The 17,230-nt window shown below is 52.7% G+C and overlaps 1 protein-coding gene across 1 annotated transcript in view; it reads left to right on the forward strand.

The window, feature by feature from the left end:
* The first annotated feature begins 2,753 nt into the window (after positions 1–2,753).
* The window catches only part of LOC124518034 (uncharacterized), a 141,037-nt gene continuing 126,560 nt past the window's right edge, over positions 2,754–17,230 (forward strand). Inside the window, exons 1-8 of the mRNA XM_047087816.1 lie at positions 2,754–2,777; positions 3,392–3,521; positions 4,662–4,822; positions 9,216–9,286; positions 11,019–11,184; positions 11,259–11,393; positions 12,149–12,329; positions 14,376–14,506. Of these exons, the coding sequence (XP_046943772.1) occupies positions 2,754–2,777; positions 3,392–3,521; positions 4,662–4,822; positions 9,216–9,286; positions 11,019–11,184; positions 11,259–11,393; positions 12,149–12,329; positions 14,376–14,506 (999 nt within the window). The remainder of the gene's footprint in view (positions 2,778–3,391; positions 3,522–4,661; positions 4,823–9,215; positions 9,287–11,018; positions 11,185–11,258; positions 11,394–12,148; positions 12,330–14,375; positions 14,507–17,230) is intronic.

Below are 17,230 nucleotides of genomic sequence, written 5' to 3' on the forward strand. Positions count from 1 at the left end.
CATGGGGAGAAGGAAAGAGATTCCAGGTGGATCCTTATCTCTTGCCTCTGTCTTCCACCAACCTCCTCTGAAAACTTGAGACCAGATCTGTAATGCTGAGGGATGAAATGCTAAGTTGAGGGCTCTGAGCTTGTGCGCAGGGATGCTTAGCTGTTTGCAGGGGTGTGAGGTGGTGGGCATGAAGATTCGAAGCAGCTCTCTCTCAGATGCAGCGTAACTTGGTGAAGTGTGCTTTTTATCTGTTGTTTGTTTCCTACGAAAGTGTTTAGGGCAGCGAGATTCAATAAAAACATAATGGGAGACAATATGTAATTTCAAAGTTGCTAGCAGCCCTGTGTAAAGAAATGCTAAAAAGGAACGGGTGAAATTGATTTGAGGGATATAATTTACTCGACCCAATATTTCCAGAATCTCATTAGAGAATGTAGTCGCTGTAAAAAGGTATTAATGAGACATATTTTCCGTTCTCTGAAATCCGGTGTGTGCTTTATACTGGGAGAAAATTTCCAATTTTTTTTTTAGCGTATTTCCATTCTAAGATTGTATTTTTTAAATGATCTCTATACTCAACTTGGGGCTCGAACTTAAAACCCTGAGAGCAAGAGTCGCACGCTCCATCGACGCAACCGGCCAGGTGCTCCCATATTTTCAATTTGGAGGCTAAATTTTCATTGCAAGGACTTGATCTGTATTTAGATTTCCTAAGATTTAGAGTTGAAAAGGGGGGTTCGTACACTAAGTGGTTTTCAACCTACTTAAGTTTTCCAGTAGCTGTCTTGAGTTACTGGTTTTTAATTGAGACACAAAATGGAAAGTTCCTCCGTAACACCAGCCACATTTCAGATGCCCAATAGCCACACGTGGCTGGTGGCTACTGTCCTGGACGGTGCAGGTCCGATTGTAGCTGGCTCTTTGATTTTGTGTTGCTCTATTTTCAGCACCTATTTGCCTGGTGCACAGTAGGTACTCAGCAAATCTGGGCTGAATAAATGAATGCATAGGGACCAGAACTGACATCCGAGAAGGCTGAAAGGACACCCGGTTTCATTTCCAGGCTGTAGAGATCACATCCATTTCAGTCCCTTTCGGATCTCTCCCTTGAAATGAGTAGAATCCGATAGAGAGATGTATTACCTTGCCAAGTTCAATGTTTCCCCTCTTTGGCTGATCTACTTGGTAGGATTATTGAATCGTTTTAGAACTTTTTTAGTTTAAATACTATTTTTTTAATACGTAGAATATTTATTAAAGAGTTTTAATATAATTTTTCGTCCAATTGGCTAACAGACAGTGTGCTCTTGGTTTGGGGGCTAGAGTCCTCTGGTTCATCGCTTACATTCAACACCCAGTGCTCATCCCAGCAAGTGCCCTCCTCAATGCCCATCACCCATTTCCCCTCCCCCTACCATCAACCCTTAGTTTGTTTTCAGTATCCAAGTCTCTTATGGTTTGCCTCCCTCCCTTGCTGTTTGTAACTATTTTCCCCCTTCCCCTCCCCCCCCCCCCCCGTCTTCTGTTAAGTTTCTCAAGATCCACATATGAGTGAAAACAGATGCTATCTGTCTTTCTCTGACTTCTTTCACTTAGCATAATACCCTCCGGTTGCATCCACGTTGCTGCAAATGGCAGGATTTCATTCTTATTGCCAAATAGTATTCCATTGTATAAATATTGTTTTTTTAAGGGCTTGAGAAAGGAAGAGAACACGATTTAGTTCGAGCCCAATACTCTTTGAACACACCTCGTTTCTGGAGCTCGCGGTGGATGGGGGCTCGCGGGCTAGGCTGCTTTGCAGCGTAGTTGGTGGGCAAAACAGATGTACAGGTTGTTGGAAGGGCAAACAAGCCGAATGCTGGGTCTGTGCACAATTGGGAGTCAAACGATTATGCATAAACAGGTTTAATTTGGTGCCCAGAGTATATGCTGTCAGAGACTTGGAGGAAAGTGGGAAGGGAAATCCATCAGGCTAAATGTCTTTGAAATGTGGTTTTATCCAGTGTTAATGTACTTGAGTGCGAAAAGCGATTTGTGAGACGACATAAAACATTTGGGAGGCGGGGATGTCCTCTCACGTTCTATTGTTTCCAAGGGTCTAAACAAAATGGCGTAAAATGCACTTTGCCCCATCTTGGGGAAATGTTTCATCTCTCAAGGGATTAGGCAGGCTCCTATGGGAAATGGTTAGTCGTCGAGGCACGGTGGGGTAGTTTTAAGGATGGAAACGGTATTCTAGAAAATCTGTTGTCTGAACGTGGTTGCAGACGGATTCCTGGCTGAGGTTGTTCCAGGAGAGCGGGATGGGTGGTGCCTGGGAAAGATCCAGGCAGGTGGCTGGAGGGAAGGACAAAGGGTTGACAGAAGGTGAAAGTGGACAGCACTCGGGCTGGGACGAGTGAGGGAGAGAAGCTGACCCTTTCCTGGGAAGGAGGTGGGGGCGGATTCCCTGCGGAGGGACCTCCATGGCCTGGGGTAGGGGCTAGGAGGTCGGGAGCCCATGCTGTTCATTCTGTGGTTGGCTTCTGCTGCTGAGAAGGCGGCCGTGGTGGTGAGGGGTGGAGGAGGTGTTCCGGAGGCTCTGGAGACCACCGCTCATGGCTGCAGCCCCCTGGTCTGGCTTTGTCGGTTCACAGTGGTCAGGGAGGACCCTGCTGGGGTGAGACCCGGAGGAGCCTGGGGTGTGGAGAACAGGAGGAAGAGTGTTCAGGGAGGAGGGAACAGCATGTGCGAAGGGCTTAAGCTGAAGAAGAGGACCCATGCGTCCAGAGGGTGAGGGCCAGGTGAGAAGTGGCCAGAGGGCAGACAGCGGCCAGCCCTTGTGGTAAAGGATGTCCTTAGGAGCGCATGTGGCTTGAGGGGGGCGGGGAGGGGACTTGGGAGCTGTTAAACCAGGAGCGATGTGATCAGATTGAGGTTTTTGTTCTTCCTACACTTTATTTTTGAGAGCGAGAGAAAGAGAGTGTGAGCTGGGGAGGCACAGAGAGAAGAGGGAGAGACAGAATCCGAAGCAGGTTCCGGGCTCTGAGCTGGACTGAGCCGTCCAGGTGCCCCCAGATTTTGGTTTTTAAGACAACTCCAGCTGCAGACGAGGAGTTGTGGACACGGGGGATAGTTAAGAGGCGGGGCAGGGAGAGGAGGGAGGGAGACTTGCGTTTGTTGATGGACTCGACAGAGCTTTGGGGGTGGCCATCAGGAACAGAGTAAGAACGCAAATGACTCCCAGGTTACCAGCTCGGGCAATGAGGACAGTGGTGCCACAACCACGATGGGGGAGAGCAGGTTGGATAAGGGGTGGGGAGGTCATTCCCAGCCCCCTGACAGACAGGAGTACTGGCATCATCTCTTCTTGTCCCCTCGGATGCTTAAGCGTCCCCCCCCCCAACCCCACAAGCAGTTCAGTGGCAGGTGGGTGGGGCCGTCCCGTGCCTCCTCCTGGCCCTGCCCTTGTTCCATCCGATCTGTGATTTCAGAACCTCAAGATGTGCTGACGAGCCGGGCAGCCTCCTGCTTGAAGACAGGTGCAGGTGAGCAAGGGTCTCCGGAGACAGGAGCGGGCAGGGCTGGGGGTGGGAGCAAAGCGGACCAGCTGCTTGGTGTGAGTGGGGACAGCCTCCTCGGAGCACATGTCCCCATTCCCAGAGCGGCTGGTGCAGAGGAGAGAGGCCAGTTCTGGAAAGGCCATCTGGTCATCAGTGGTTGGCGGAGTAAACAGTACGCCTGGGGCTCTGGCCTTACACCTTGTGGTCCCCAGATGGAGTAAACATCTGTGCCGGGGGATTCTATTTGCGTTTTGGGGTGGAGTAGATGAGAGAGCTTTAGGGCGAATTCTTTGGAGGGAGAGAAACATCCGGGAGTGTGAGGTGTGGCTGTTTGAGCACCTGAAAATGTAAATTCACCGACCAGCCCCAGAGAAGGGTGGGGTGTCATAGTTAGCTGGGTTTCGCAATTGGTCCCCTGGCCTAAATGGGAGGTTAGGGAAGTATAGAGCCGCCTCCTCCCTAAGACAGCCCTTCCCGCCACCTCATTGTCCCCTGAGGCTGGCCAGCTTCCCGGCCCGTTCCCATCAAGAACCAGGACAACCCTCTCCTAGCGCACACGACGCACATGACGCACATGACGTCCTCAAGGCCACAGGTGAGGACTCAAACTCCCAAGGTTGGCATCCCAGCTGTGTGACGCTGGGTAAGTTAGTTAACCTCTCTGAGCCTCCGTTTCCACCTCTGTAAAATGGAGAAAGAAGAGCCACCCAGAGTTGGTTGAGGCCTAAATGAGTTCACGTAAGTGTAGATCAGTGGTCCTGAACCAGGACGGTACCCCTCAGGGTGTTTTGCAGTGTCTAGAGAGAGTTTGGGTTAGCACAGCTGGTGGTCACATCGGGCGGGTAGGGGCCAAAGATGATGTATGAAGGTGTCAGAAGGGGGCCTTAGCGTAAGAAAACGCTGGTCACCCTTTGCTCAACACGTCTTGTTCCTGTCTTTATTTTCTTCTTCACCCTCAGAGGAGGGTGCCGTCTGCTGGGCTTGCCCTGCACCGGGAACAGGCAGCTCATGGACCAGTGGAGGCAGGGAGGTGGGAACCCAGACGTCTAAATATCCTAGGTGGAGTTGAGTCGCAGAGGTCGATGGGTTGTCAAGGTGACATTCTATCCTCTGTCTGCTCTCCAGGGTCAGCTGAGCCCCACCTTCCTGTGGGCACCAGATACACCTATCGATTTTCCACCAACACCAGTACTGGCCTGCAGGGGGCCCCGGCGGAGGGGAGTGGCCTTGGCCTCCAAGGATTGGTCATCCTAGACGTGCTTGGCCCGTGCCAGATGGCCTTATGGGTGAGTGTCTTTGGGCAACCAGGAGATCCCAAGGATGCTGGGGAGGGCCCAGGGGAAGTTACAGCACCCTCTCTCCCCCTGCCTTTCCATTATACATAAATGGAGAGGAGATTTCTGAACAATCTCAAGTTCATCAGGTCAGGACTCTAGAGGGTGACATCGGAATGTGGCGCCATTTTGGTTGTAGGAGGTACCCTGTGTGGGAATAGCGGGGGTTAAAAAAAAAGAGGGAAAGGGAAAGTATTCCTCGGAGCAAATAAAGCCATGGGATTGGGTGTTGGGGGGCAAGCTGTGTCCTTGGTAGGAATGAGGGTCCAAGCTGGGGAACCTGAGCGAACACAGCTGAGGGTCCACGGCTCGGGTTAAAGGCACATGGTAAAGCTCCCTCGTGGTCTCACAAGTAGAAAGGCCTGCTCCTTCTTTCCTGTCTCCTTTCTGATGATTCTCCCGTGGTTCCTGGACAGACCCTACCACCCCACATCAACGGCGGCCTTTTGCTTTCCCAGAAGTCTTTTTAAAAAAAATTTTTTTTTGGGGCGCCTGGGTGGCGCAGTCGGTTAAGCGTCCGACTTCAGCCAGGTCACGATCTCGCGGTCCATGAGTTCGAGCCCCGCGTCAGGCTCTGGGCTGACGGCTCGGAGCCTGGAGCCTGCTTCCGATTCTGTGTCTCCCTCTCTCTCTGCCCCTCCCCCGTTCATGCTCTGTCTCTCTCTGTCCCAAAAATAAATAAAAACGTTGAAAAAAAAATAAAAAAAAAATTTTTTTTTAATGTTTATTTTTGAGAGAGAGGGAGAGACAGAGCGTGAGCAGGGGAGGAGCAGAGAGAGAGGGAGACAGAGAATCTGAAGCAGGCCTCAGGCTCTGAGCTGTCAGCCCAGAGCCCAACGCGGGACTCGAACTCACGGACCACGAGATCATGCCCTGAGCTGAAGGTGGACGTTCAGCCCACTGAGCCACCCAGGCGCCCCTCCCAGAAGTCTTATCTCCTGCTTGAGAAGCATTTCTGAACTGGCCAGAATGCTTGCTCACAAGCGTTTCTCAAAACTTTTTTTTTTTAATGTTTTCACGTAGACCACTGGATGTGGTCTCTCGAGGGGTGGTTGTGAGCTGCCTCTAAATTCTTCAACCGCCCAAAATGTCCGCTCTGGTCCCGAACTTCATCTGGAGTCTGTTGTCCTATCACGTCCATCAAAATACTGGCAGCTGTTGGTTGGTTTTCTGTAAGACCAGTTTTCACAAAGCACGTTGTGTGCTGCTGTAGATTTCGTTCGTTTGCTTTAAGCATTTAAAAAAAAAATTGGTAATGTCAAATGTTGGCCAGAAAAGAAAAACTGGCTTCTATCAAAGGCGTTTGGGGAAAAATGGAAACTTTACAGCCGCCCAGGAGGCAATCCGTTACACACATTTTTGTGTCAAAGGTGTGAAAACGGATCTTCAGAGCAACGTGTTTTCACAAACGGAACGTGTGGGTCTAGTGACCACCAGATCAAGAAGTGAAACACAGCCCCCGTCACCTGCCCCGTTCTCTCTTCTGGTCACTTTCCCAGAGGCCTTCCGGAGTTCTAATGCCGTGGATTAGTTTTGTCTGTCTTTGCGCTTGGCTCCCGTGGAATTATTCAGGATGTTCTCTTTTGCGTCTGCCTTCTGTCTATTCTTTTTGTGTGTGTGTATGTGTGTGTAATTTTTTAAATGTTGATTTTTGAGAGAGAGAGAACAAGCGGGGGAGGGGCAGAGAGAGAGAGAGGGAGACACAGAATCGAAAGCAGGCTCTAGGCTCTGAGCTGTCAGCACAGAACCTGACTTGGTTCTCGAACTCATGAACTGTGACATCATGGCCTGAGCTGAAGTCAGACGCCCCACGGACTGAGCCACCCAGGCGCCCCTCTATTCTTTTTTTTTTTTTTTAACGTTTATTTATTTTTGAGACAGAGAGAGACAGAGCATGAACAGGGAGGGGCAGAGAGAGAGGGAGACACAGAATCAGAAGCAGGCTCCAGGCTCCGAGCCATCAGCCCAGAGCCCGACGCGACGCTTGAACTCACGGACCGTGGGATCGTGACCTGAGCTGAAGTCGGACGCTTAACCGACTGAGCCACCCAGGCGCCCCATATTCTTTTTTTTTTAATTGTAAACTATGCAAAAAATTTTTACTATTTTAACTATTCTGTGTGTGTAATTCAGTGGTTATACATACATTTATCATGATGTGTGATCATCACCACTATCCCTCTCCAGATGATTCATCACCCCGAACAGAAGCCCTCTACTTGTTAAACAGTAACGCCCCCTGCCTCCGTCCCCCCACCCCCGCATCCCTATTCGACTTCCTGCCTCTATGAACTTCCTAGTGAGGTACGTCCAAGAAGTGGGATCACTTATCGCAATCAATATGCAAACCGTGTCTGGCTTCTCTCATTGAATATAATGTTTTCAAGGTTCATCCACATCATAGCGTGTATCAGAACTCTGTTTTCTTTTTTAATTTAATTTAATTTTTTTTACGGTTTATTTATTTTGAGAGAGAGAGAGAGAGAGACAGTGTGTGTGTGAGCACGGGAGGGGCAGAGAGAGAGAGGGAGAGAGAGAATCCCAAGCAGGTTCCACGCTCTCAGTGCAGAGCCTGATGCGGGGCTCGATCTCATGAGCCAGGAAATCACAACCTGAGGCAAAACCAAGAGTTGGGTGCTTAACCCACTAAGCCACCCAGGTGCCCCCTAATTTTACTTTATTTTATTAAAAAATTTTTTTTAACGTTTTATTTATTTTTGAGACAGAGAGAGACAGAGCATGAATGGGGGAGGGGCAGAGAGAGAGGGAGACACAGAATCGGAAGCAGGCTCCAGGCTCTGAGCCGTCAGCTCAGAGCCCGACGCGGGGCTCGAACTCACGAACTGCGAGATCACAACCTGCGCTGAAGTAGGACGCTCAACCGACTGAGCCACCCAGGTGCCCCCTAATTTTATTTTTAATTGTAAAAAAGCATATAATATAAATTCTTGCCTTTTAACCATTTTTAAATGTACAGTTCAGTAGTTTGTTACAAAACTATGTTGTGCTTCTCTATGTAAAAGTTGCACATACGGAATATAGCTAGAATGGATGGCTTTCAGTCAAGTGGTCAGAAAGCAAGTGCTATCAGTTACGTGGCTGAGGGATTCATTGTCCAAGACAACGTCTCAGTGCCAAGGGGGGCCGTATCTCACCCCAAGATTGCAAGCCTGGGTGACTGGGGGCACGACAGACCCTCTGTTGGGGGAGGGGAGCTGGTTTTCAGGGGAGAGAGCAAATGGGTTTCAGGCAAGATGAAGATGAGTCACTTTGAAACAAAAATCCTCAGACAGTGAAACGACCCTGTAAGATGCTATCCTGGTGGACACGTGTCATGATGGGTCTGTCCAAACCCATAAAAAGGCGCGACACCAAGAGGGACCCCTGATGTAAACTCTGGGCTTTCGGGTGATGACAACGATGTCTCCTTGCGGGTTCGCGTATTGTGACAAATGTACCACCCTGGCGGGGTGTGGGTAAAGGGGGAGGTTGTGGGTGTGGGCATATATGGGGTATGTGGGAAATCTCTGCACCTTCTCAGTATTGCTATAAACGTAAAACTGCTCTAAAAACAGTCTGTTTTTTGGGCCCCTGGGTGACTGCGTCGGCTGAGCGTCCAACCTCGGCTCAGGTCGTGATCTTGTGGTTCGTGGGTTCGAGCCCTTCATCGGGCTCTGTGCTGACAGCTCAGAGCCTGGAGCCTGCTTCACATTCTGTGTCTCCCTCTCTCTCTGCCCCTCCCCGCTCATGCTGTCTCTCTCTGTCTCTCAAAAATAAACATTAAAAAAAATAATTAAAAAATTTAAAAAAGTAGCCTGTTTTGTAAAAAGTGACATCAGTCACACGAGGAAGGCAGTTTTTAGGGGTGATTTTATTTTTCATGTTTAGAAAGTCCATCTTTTGTGATAAGCGCACACACACGGGCACATGCACGTATCCACAGGGGCATTGGGACATCCAGGTTTTTTAAATGCATGGTGAGTAAAGTCTTGGTTGGTTTTGCACTTCTCACATATTTTGTTGATACACTATATTATAGATACACATCTCTTCCCCACACTGCTCGGGCCTTTTAGGCAAAATGAGAAACCAGTGAGAACTTTCTGGACATTGACCAGGGAGCCATAGATTCTGGGTATTTCAACTCTTTATCCCCTGGAGATAGTTGGCCTCTACCACCCAGGAGCTAGAACCTTCCCTCAAGGGAAGGATCTCTCTGCCTGGCTCCCGACACGGGGGTCTTATTACCATGCTGGGCCCCAGAACTGCTCGATGGGTGGGGGTGCCAGTGGGGTCCTGGGATATCCCCGGAGAGGTCACCAACTCACGGTCCTTTCTGCTTTAGCTCCAAGGCTTCCAGGTGACCTCCATCTTGGGGTCCAAGGTGACAGTTCTGAAGGATTCCGAGAGTTTGAGGTAAGACGCTAGCCTTACTCGTGGTAGGACCGCACCTACAAGCCCTGTACACCCTTCTGTTAGCCACCAGGTGTCAGGTGCACCGAGTTAGATTGCAAGAAAGGTGAGGGTGACCCCACCTTAGGTTTTGACCTTGGGAAGCGCCCAGGCCAGACCATTGATGAAAACGACTGAGAGTTAGGGAGTAGGAGACTTGAGTGAGTCTAAGTAGCCTCAGATGGCCTTCCCTTACCTGGTGGGAGAAGCTGGTCTCCTATTTCCCTGTCCATCACCCTCCACATGTCCAGGATTTGTGTTGGTCAAACACCCACTGGGCATTGTCCATGAGTACATTCTGGGAGACCCTGGGTACCCATTAAAGCCCATCCCTCTCCCCTCCCTGTCTCTGCTGAGATGGGGGTTTTCTTGGACACCCATGGCCTCTCCCTTCCCGAGCTAAGCCTCCCTTTTGTGACCCGGCCAAGCCTGGAATTCTCTTTCAGGCTTGTTTCCCAGGACTCCCTGACAGTGGCCTCAGTGGCCTCAAAGCTCAATCCAGCCGCCAGACTGAAGACAAGCCCATCCCTGCAGATTCCTCTTCCTTTTTTATTGCAAATTCATTTGTTAAAAAATAAAGCCTTTGTGCTGGGGTCCAGGGTTAGGGGACGCTGCCCAGGGGCAGATGGGTCCCTGCTGAAAGGCTTAGGGTGGTCTCCTCCGAGGGGGCAGTGAGGGCTATTGTCCCTGGGCTCCTCATCAGAAATGCTAAGTCACAGGGCTGGGGGTTTTCAGCTCCTTGAGGCCAGACTGACATTTGCTATTCTGGAAGGGGCGGGCAACATTTGCATTTCTCTAGCACAAGGCCTGAGACCCAGGGGGCTGCCTCCACAGGGCCCCTGACTCCCGGGGTCTCAGCTGGAGAGGGACAGTGACCTCCTGGGGAGGTGAGGGTAAGGACCTCAAGGTTCTGCTTTGCTGGCTGGCTGCTGGACTTGAAGCACCTCTCTCTTCTACACCCACACACACCTGTGGCGACTTCACGGCCCATCACCTCCCCCCACCCCATCCCCTCACCTGGCAGGTGCAGGAGTGGCGGGGAACAGAGGTGAGGGGTGGCGGGAGGAGCCCTGGGCTCAATTCTGCTCCCACATCCTTCCTGACTTGCTGTGTGAGCCCCTCCCCCAGTAGCTCCCCCCTCTCTGGGCCTCTTGTCCTCCTCTGTACGGTGATGGGGTCTGAAGTTTCTGAGACCCATGGCCCTGGAGTCAGCCTGCCTTGGTTTGAATCCCGGCTGCTGCCCTAGTCCCTTTCTGGTTCTGAGCCTCAGTTTCCTCATCTGTTTGTGCGCACGTGCCTTTCGCGGTGTGGGGGGGGCGGGTTTGGGGGGATGCTAGATACCTCCCAATGGGCTGGGAAAATGAGAATCTCTGGAATTCAGGAAGCTCTTGGAAGTTGAACTTTTGGTTACTTGACACTGGGCACACCCAGGTGCTTTAGTCCAAGTGTTAGGAAGGCTGGGCTCACCTTGGAGCCAAGAGTTGGCTGCCCCTTGTGGTCCGTTCAGAAGTTGCTGGAGACCCCAGCAGAAGAGGGAAGCAAGGTCATTTGGGAAGATGGTGGCGGGGTGGGGAGAGGCAGGGCGTTCCCTAGGGGCTTCCTATGGGGCGTGACCTATAGCAGGAGGGGCAAAGGCACTGTGGCCCCAGCAGTGCCTTGGAGGGTCCCCTCCTGACTCGTACCCACTGGTCCCCAGCGCTGCCCTGGGCCGCTATCCTCTGCGCTTCGTCCTGCACGCGGGCCGCGTGGCCCGCCTGTGTCCTCGGAGCGCAGAGCCGCGCTGGGTGCTGAACGTGAAGCGCGCGGTGCTGAGCCTCCTGCAGGGGCGCCCGGGCGCCTCCGGTCCCCAGACCCTCGAGGAGGTGAGGCCGGGAGGCTGGTTTGGGGGGGCGGGGGCAGGGGAGGAGCAGGGGCTGACGGGGTCCCGCTCGCCCAGGTGGACGTCCTGGGCAGGTGTCCTACCACTTACCAGCCACACGGTGCTTGGCTGCTCAAGACCAAGGACCTAGGCCGCTGCTCCCTGCGCAGAGCGCGCTCCTCGCTGCGCTCCCAGGCCCTGCCGGGGGAGGAGGTGAGTGCCCCCCCGCCCCCTCCCCCCAGCCCTCCTGGACCCACCTTTCTTCCCCTCCTCCCTCCCCAGCTCGCCCCGCCCTTTCCTGTCTACACCTCATTCCCCTCCATTCCCTCTCCCTAGTTCTCCTTCCCTCCAGACTCCTCTACCCCACACCCCCATCTCGTCCCCTTCGCCCTTCCCCCTTCCCCCCTGCTCCCTGGCCCCACTTCCTCTCCTCGCGTCCTGTCCACAGCTCCCTGCTGAGAAAGTGTTTGGTCAATAGCACTTTTCTGGGTAAGGGTGAAAGATGATCACTGTTAATGTTAACAATTACACAAAGTCTTCTTTTAAGTTTATTTACCTCTTTTGAGAGAGGGAGGGAGGGGCGGGCCGGGAGAAAAGTGCTGTCAGCGCAGAGCCTGATGCGGGGCTGGAACTCACGAACCGTGAGATCATGACCTGAGCCAAAACCTAGAGTTGGACGCTTAACCTAAGACTGAGCCACTCGGGCGCCCCTGTACAAAGTCTTAATATCTGACAGCCTCAGGTTCAAAGTGAGGTTTTAGTACCTGCCCTGGGGTTCCTTTGTGTGGGAACCCCCCCTTGTCCTTTCCCTCTCTGTCAACCTTTGCTCCGGCTGCTGGTACTACAACCCAGGTTGGGGGGAGGCTGAGGTCGGGCTTTGAGGCCCCCAGCGTTCCCCACCTTACCCCTTCACAGCCTGGGCCTTGCCTGAGCCCCTGCCTGTCTCCCCCACCCCCACGGTCCAGCAGCCTGGCCTGGCGTCCCGCCTGACCTGCCACCAGAGTTTCCAGGCTGGCATACTGAGGGAGGCCTCCTGCACGGAGCTGGACACCGTGGGGCCCCTCTCTGAGAAGGCAAGTGCCGTGCACATGCGGACCCTTTCCTCGCTCACCCTGCTGCGTGAGATGTCCTTGGATCCGGCTGTCACAGGTGACCAAGGGTGGATGTGGGGACTCTCAGAGCAGACTTGAGACCCCCTGTGGCAGAGCGGCTCAGGCAGGCCTAGGCTCTATCACTCTTTCCCTGTTTGGCACCCTATCTGTCTCGAGCAGTTTCTGAAAATGGCTGTTGACACGGGAGTCCGTCTCTTTTTCTAGAAGTTTCTGCTGGCTCCCATGGCTCAGGTTTGGTCTTGTCCTTTTCCCTGGGTTGTCTTCAGTGGAGATAGAATCTTCTGGTTCTCAGCTTTTGTGGGAGAATTCCACCTTCCATCTGATGACCTGAGCATTTTGGGGGCACGCTGACTCGGGTTTCCTGATTTTCTGGAAAGTTCCTGCCAACACATAGCGTTCCCTGGAGCTTGGCTCCCTTCTAGAATTTTGCACGGAAGGAAAGAAGCAAGGCATGCATCTGAGGGAAAAAGATACATATTTTTTGGTGGTTGAAAAACTGCTCTTTCCCTGAATAATCAAATAAAAATGATTGTTATTGCTGACCTTAGGGAAGGATTTACTGGGGGCCAGGAGCTGTGCTGAGCGTTTTATGTGGATTGTTTCATTTGGTTCTTATCACGACCCCAGTGGGAAGGTACTGTTGTTAGTTACTTTTTCAAATAAGGAAACTATACCTCGAAGAGGTAAGAGGACTTGTCTGAGGTCACACAGCGGGAAAGAGACAGAGCCGGGACTTGAACCCACAGCTCTGTTCTGTAACCTTTGTGCCTCTGAGCCCAGGCTCACTGCACCACCTGGGCAAGAACCTGGCAGGTGGGACTGAAGTCCTGGAGCTTCCCAGCATCCCCTCTGGTTCCGCAGAACACTGGCTGGGGTCCCAGCCTGCCCTGCCTTCTGAGCTCTGCCTCGAGCACCATGCAGGCAGAAAGGGGTCATCTAGTCATGTTAAGACCTGGATGTTCCCCAACGGAATTGAATGAACTGTCCGTGGTTTTTTTTTTTCATCTTTCATTAAGATAGAAGTGGTTTTATTTTTATTTTTTATTTTTAAATATAAAAACTTTAAAAATTCACGTTGCACACTTCATTTATTTTTTTTAAAGTATTTATTTATTTTGAGAGCAGGGAGGAGCTGAGAGAGAAGGAGAGAAAGAGAGAATTCCAAGCAGGTCCTGTGCTGTGCGATGAGTCGGACGTGGGGCTCGATCATGACCTGAGCCGGGATCAGTAGTTGGATGCTTAGCCCCTTAACCGACTGAGCCTCCCCAGGTGCCCCACAGTTAATCCTCTAAAGTGAACGATTCGGTGGCTTCCAGTGTAGTCACAGAGTCGTGCGTCTATCATGGCAGCTAACTGTAATATTTTCGTCACTCCAAAAAGAAATTTCACACACAGGACACCTGCGTGGCTCAGTTGGTTGAGTGTCTGACTCTTGATTTTGGCTCAGGTCATGATCCCAGGGTCATGGGATCTCAGGATTGAGCCCTGTGTCGGGCTCTGCTCTAAGTGTGGAGCCTGCTTGAGGTATTCTTCCCCCTGCTTGTGCTCTCTCTCTCTTTCTCTCTTTAAAATTAAAAAAAAAATTAAAATTCACACCCATCTGCCATCATTCTCTATCCCCCTGGCCCCAGACAACCTCTCTGCTCTCTGGATTTGCCCATTCCGGGAGTAGCTTGTAGATAGAATCATACGGTATGTGACCTTCCGTGGCTGGCTTCTTTCACTTCCGATAATGTTTCAAGGTGTCTCCACGTTGTACCGGGTGTCTGACCTTTTTATTGCTGAGTCATCTTCTGCACGGAGGGACTTTGCATGTTTTCTCTGTCACTCCCAAGAGCGCTTTGGAGGTAGCCTGTTTGACTGGCCCTCATGGATGGGTGTGAACGTTGTTTGCCATCTTTTGCTGGTAGCCGCAACTCGGCCATGATTTTCCTCGTGCCTGTCTGCCCCACCCCCTTTGCCGGAAACATGAGGAAGTATTGGCAGGGTTGGGGGGCGGCTGCCAGGGGGCCTTCTTCTCAATCTGGCCTTCCCCCCCCCCCCACCCTGTGTGGTCCTCCCCATCTAGCGCTTCCCATGTCAGATCCAGACGACGGGGAAGTCACTCCAAGCAGCCTGTTGTACGAGTGGGAGGAAACGAGGTCTCAGGCTTCGGTGGTCACAGTGGCCGTGTCCGTAAGGAAGCTGTGCCAGGCTCAGACCACCAGCTTCGAGGTAAGTGCCTTTGGCAGCCTTAGGCCAGAGTCTGGCCTGGGTCCCTGGGACACCCTCTTCTTTTTTTTTGCCAAATCCTTCTTGGTGTTTAATATCAGGGCTGCTACGTACAGTTGAGCAGGGTGTGTACTGCACAGCTGTGCCGGTTACAAAAGCAACAGAAGGGGAAGAAATCGAGCTGGTGTGTGCCGAGCCTTGTGGCCCAGTGCGGGGAGAAGATGAACAAAGCGGAGGCCTTTCTTTCACTTGCCCGTCTGCGGCCAGACCGTCCTGTTGGGCCCTCGGGCTAACTTTCTGAACCTGGCTTATCCTGGAGATCTCTCCGGAGATCTCTAGCCATACCCAGATCTGACCACTGGAGACTTCCCACCGAGTCCCAACCCATTCAGCCTTCCTTGGAGCTGCTGGTCATTTAAAGTGGAGGAGTGGACTTGAGAGGAGTGGTTTCGTGGCCCAGAGAGATTTAGAAGGCTCGAGACATCTGGCTGGTTCCCTCCTTTGTGACTAATGACAGGATTTGTGGGAATACGTGATGCTGTGTCTTCCCCCTGCCTGTCTTGTTCTGAGATAGAGCCCCACACCCACACGTAGGAGGAGAGGCGGACAGGCTGTCCCTGGGGAAGGAAAAACGACGCGTCTGGGTCCTGTGTCGAGGCTGCCCTCCCACGTTGCCTTCCTATAAGAACCTTCCGTGTTCCCAGGAATGATGTTCCCATCAGCGGGGCCCAAACTGGCCGGTTTGCTGAGTTGGGGAACTGTTTAGTTTGTTCAGCAAGATGAGACGCTTATTACTACGTACTGGGCACTGTTCTCGGCCCTTAGAATGAAGGAGACAGGTACCGTCCCGGCTTTTACGTAGCATGAAATCCAGGGTGACGGGAGAGGGACCGTACCCACCACAGGTGATGAGGATTTCAGCTGTTGATGAGCGCTGGGAAGAGAACAGAGTAGGGATGTGGCTGAGTGACCGCTTGGGACCGGGGTCTAAAGCAGAGGTCATTGGAGTGGAGCCCTGGGGTGGTCCCTTGACAATCTAGGGGCGAAAGTGCTCTGAAAAGAGCTTGAAAGAACCAGGGTCCGGAGTCTGAGCCCTGGGGACGTGTTTGGGGACCTGGCCGCCCAGCCTCGCGGGAGCGGGACGGTGAGGACCGGTGGGGCCGCCTCCTGCAGAGCCTCATGGTCAGGATAATTTCCAGAACATTCTAGACACATCTCGATCTTTGTTCCACTATCCCTGCCATTCACCACTCTGGGCTGGATGTCACCAGTGACATTTGGGAGACTTTGTCTGCCTCCGCGCCTGGGATAATCAGTGAGGACACCCACAAACCTGTGAACTGAATGTCCTGGACCCCTAGGGGCTGGGGGGGCATGTAGAGCAGGAAAGGGGGGTCAGAGGTGCTGGCATGGGGTATAATTTTAAGTGATGATGGAGGTGACGTTGAGTAGGGGTCGGAAGAGCTGTGGATGTGGGTGGCCGGTGGCGGTGGAGGGGAGCCACAGCACATACTCTAGGGTAGGAGCTGCTCGGGGAGTCTGAGTGGCAGGGTGGTTGGTGGGGGTCTGTGGCTGGCGCCCAGTGGGAAGCACGAGAGGGGACGAGGGTCCCCTCGGTGGAGCTCACAAATCCCTTTCTCTTGGGGTAGTGGGGAGCCTTGGAGGGTGTCGTACAGAGGAGGGAGGTCACGCTCTGATGTGCATTTTAACGTTCCCCCTGTGGCTAAGGCTGGAGAACAGACCGAGCACCAGGTGGGATGCAGGGAGCCCAGGCGAGAAGCTCTTGTGGTAACTTAGGGGGACATACAGGAAGGGGGTCTGGGAGACGAAGGGAGAAGGGTCAGATTCAGATGGACACTGAGAAAACAGGTATTTTTATAATATATTGAGGATGTAGAGACTGCGTTTATACCTACTGATTACATTTATTGACGATGAAACAGAGTAGAATATATTGAATAAACAGACCGTGTGTTATAGCTGTGTATACTGGATGCATATTGAACGCACACACACACACATACATTTTGTACATGTGTGTATATATGGCAGAGACACACGGGGGAACCAGGAGCCCGTCTCCAGCTGGCCGATCCCGTGTGCCTCACCCTGGGGGTTTCGTGGGAGCCAGAAAGAAAGGGGCCATCTGCCTCGCAAGGTGGTGCTACGAGCCACCAGCTGGTTAGGAAGTGACCGGGCCAGCTGTCAACCCAGGCAGCCTGTCCCCCCAGCAGGGTTCTTACCTTGACATTCCTGGCACCTTGGGCCAGATCGTTCTTGAGTGGGGAGGGGCTGTCCTGTGCATCTCGGATGTTCAGCAGCGTCCCTGGCCTCTGCTCACCAGAGGCCAGCCTCACCCCTATCCCAGCTGTGACAGAAGTGTCCCCAGGTGGTGCCACAAAGCGCCAGGGGAGTAAGGTCGCCCTCGCCGAGAACAGCCACTTTGTAGCCTGCGTTCTGTCATGTGGCTCACCCTCAGGAAGTGCTTGGAAACCACGGGACAGGCCCGCTTCCTTCGTCTGGCCCCCAGAGCATCCCCTGACTCCCTGGCCGGGCCCTTCCCCAGGAGAGGTGGCTCAGAGCAAGGCGTACTCGGGGCCTCCGTCTTGCTTCCTGGAGACTGGCAGTGCGGGCCCCCGAGGGCACAGGGCGGCTGTTCTGTATTTATAGCCCAAGAAAGGAAATAAATGGTTTTCCCTGGGGAGGTCCTCCCCGGCTGGCGGGTTG

Source organism: Lynx rufus, unplaced genomic scaffold, assembly GCF_022079265.1.
Source record: "Lynx rufus isolate CCGP_SWC_20201006 ecotype Redwood Valley unplaced genomic scaffold, mLynRuf1.p SCAF_23, whole genome shotgun sequence".
NCBI lineage: Eukaryota > Metazoa > Chordata > Mammalia > Carnivora > Felidae > Lynx > Lynx rufus.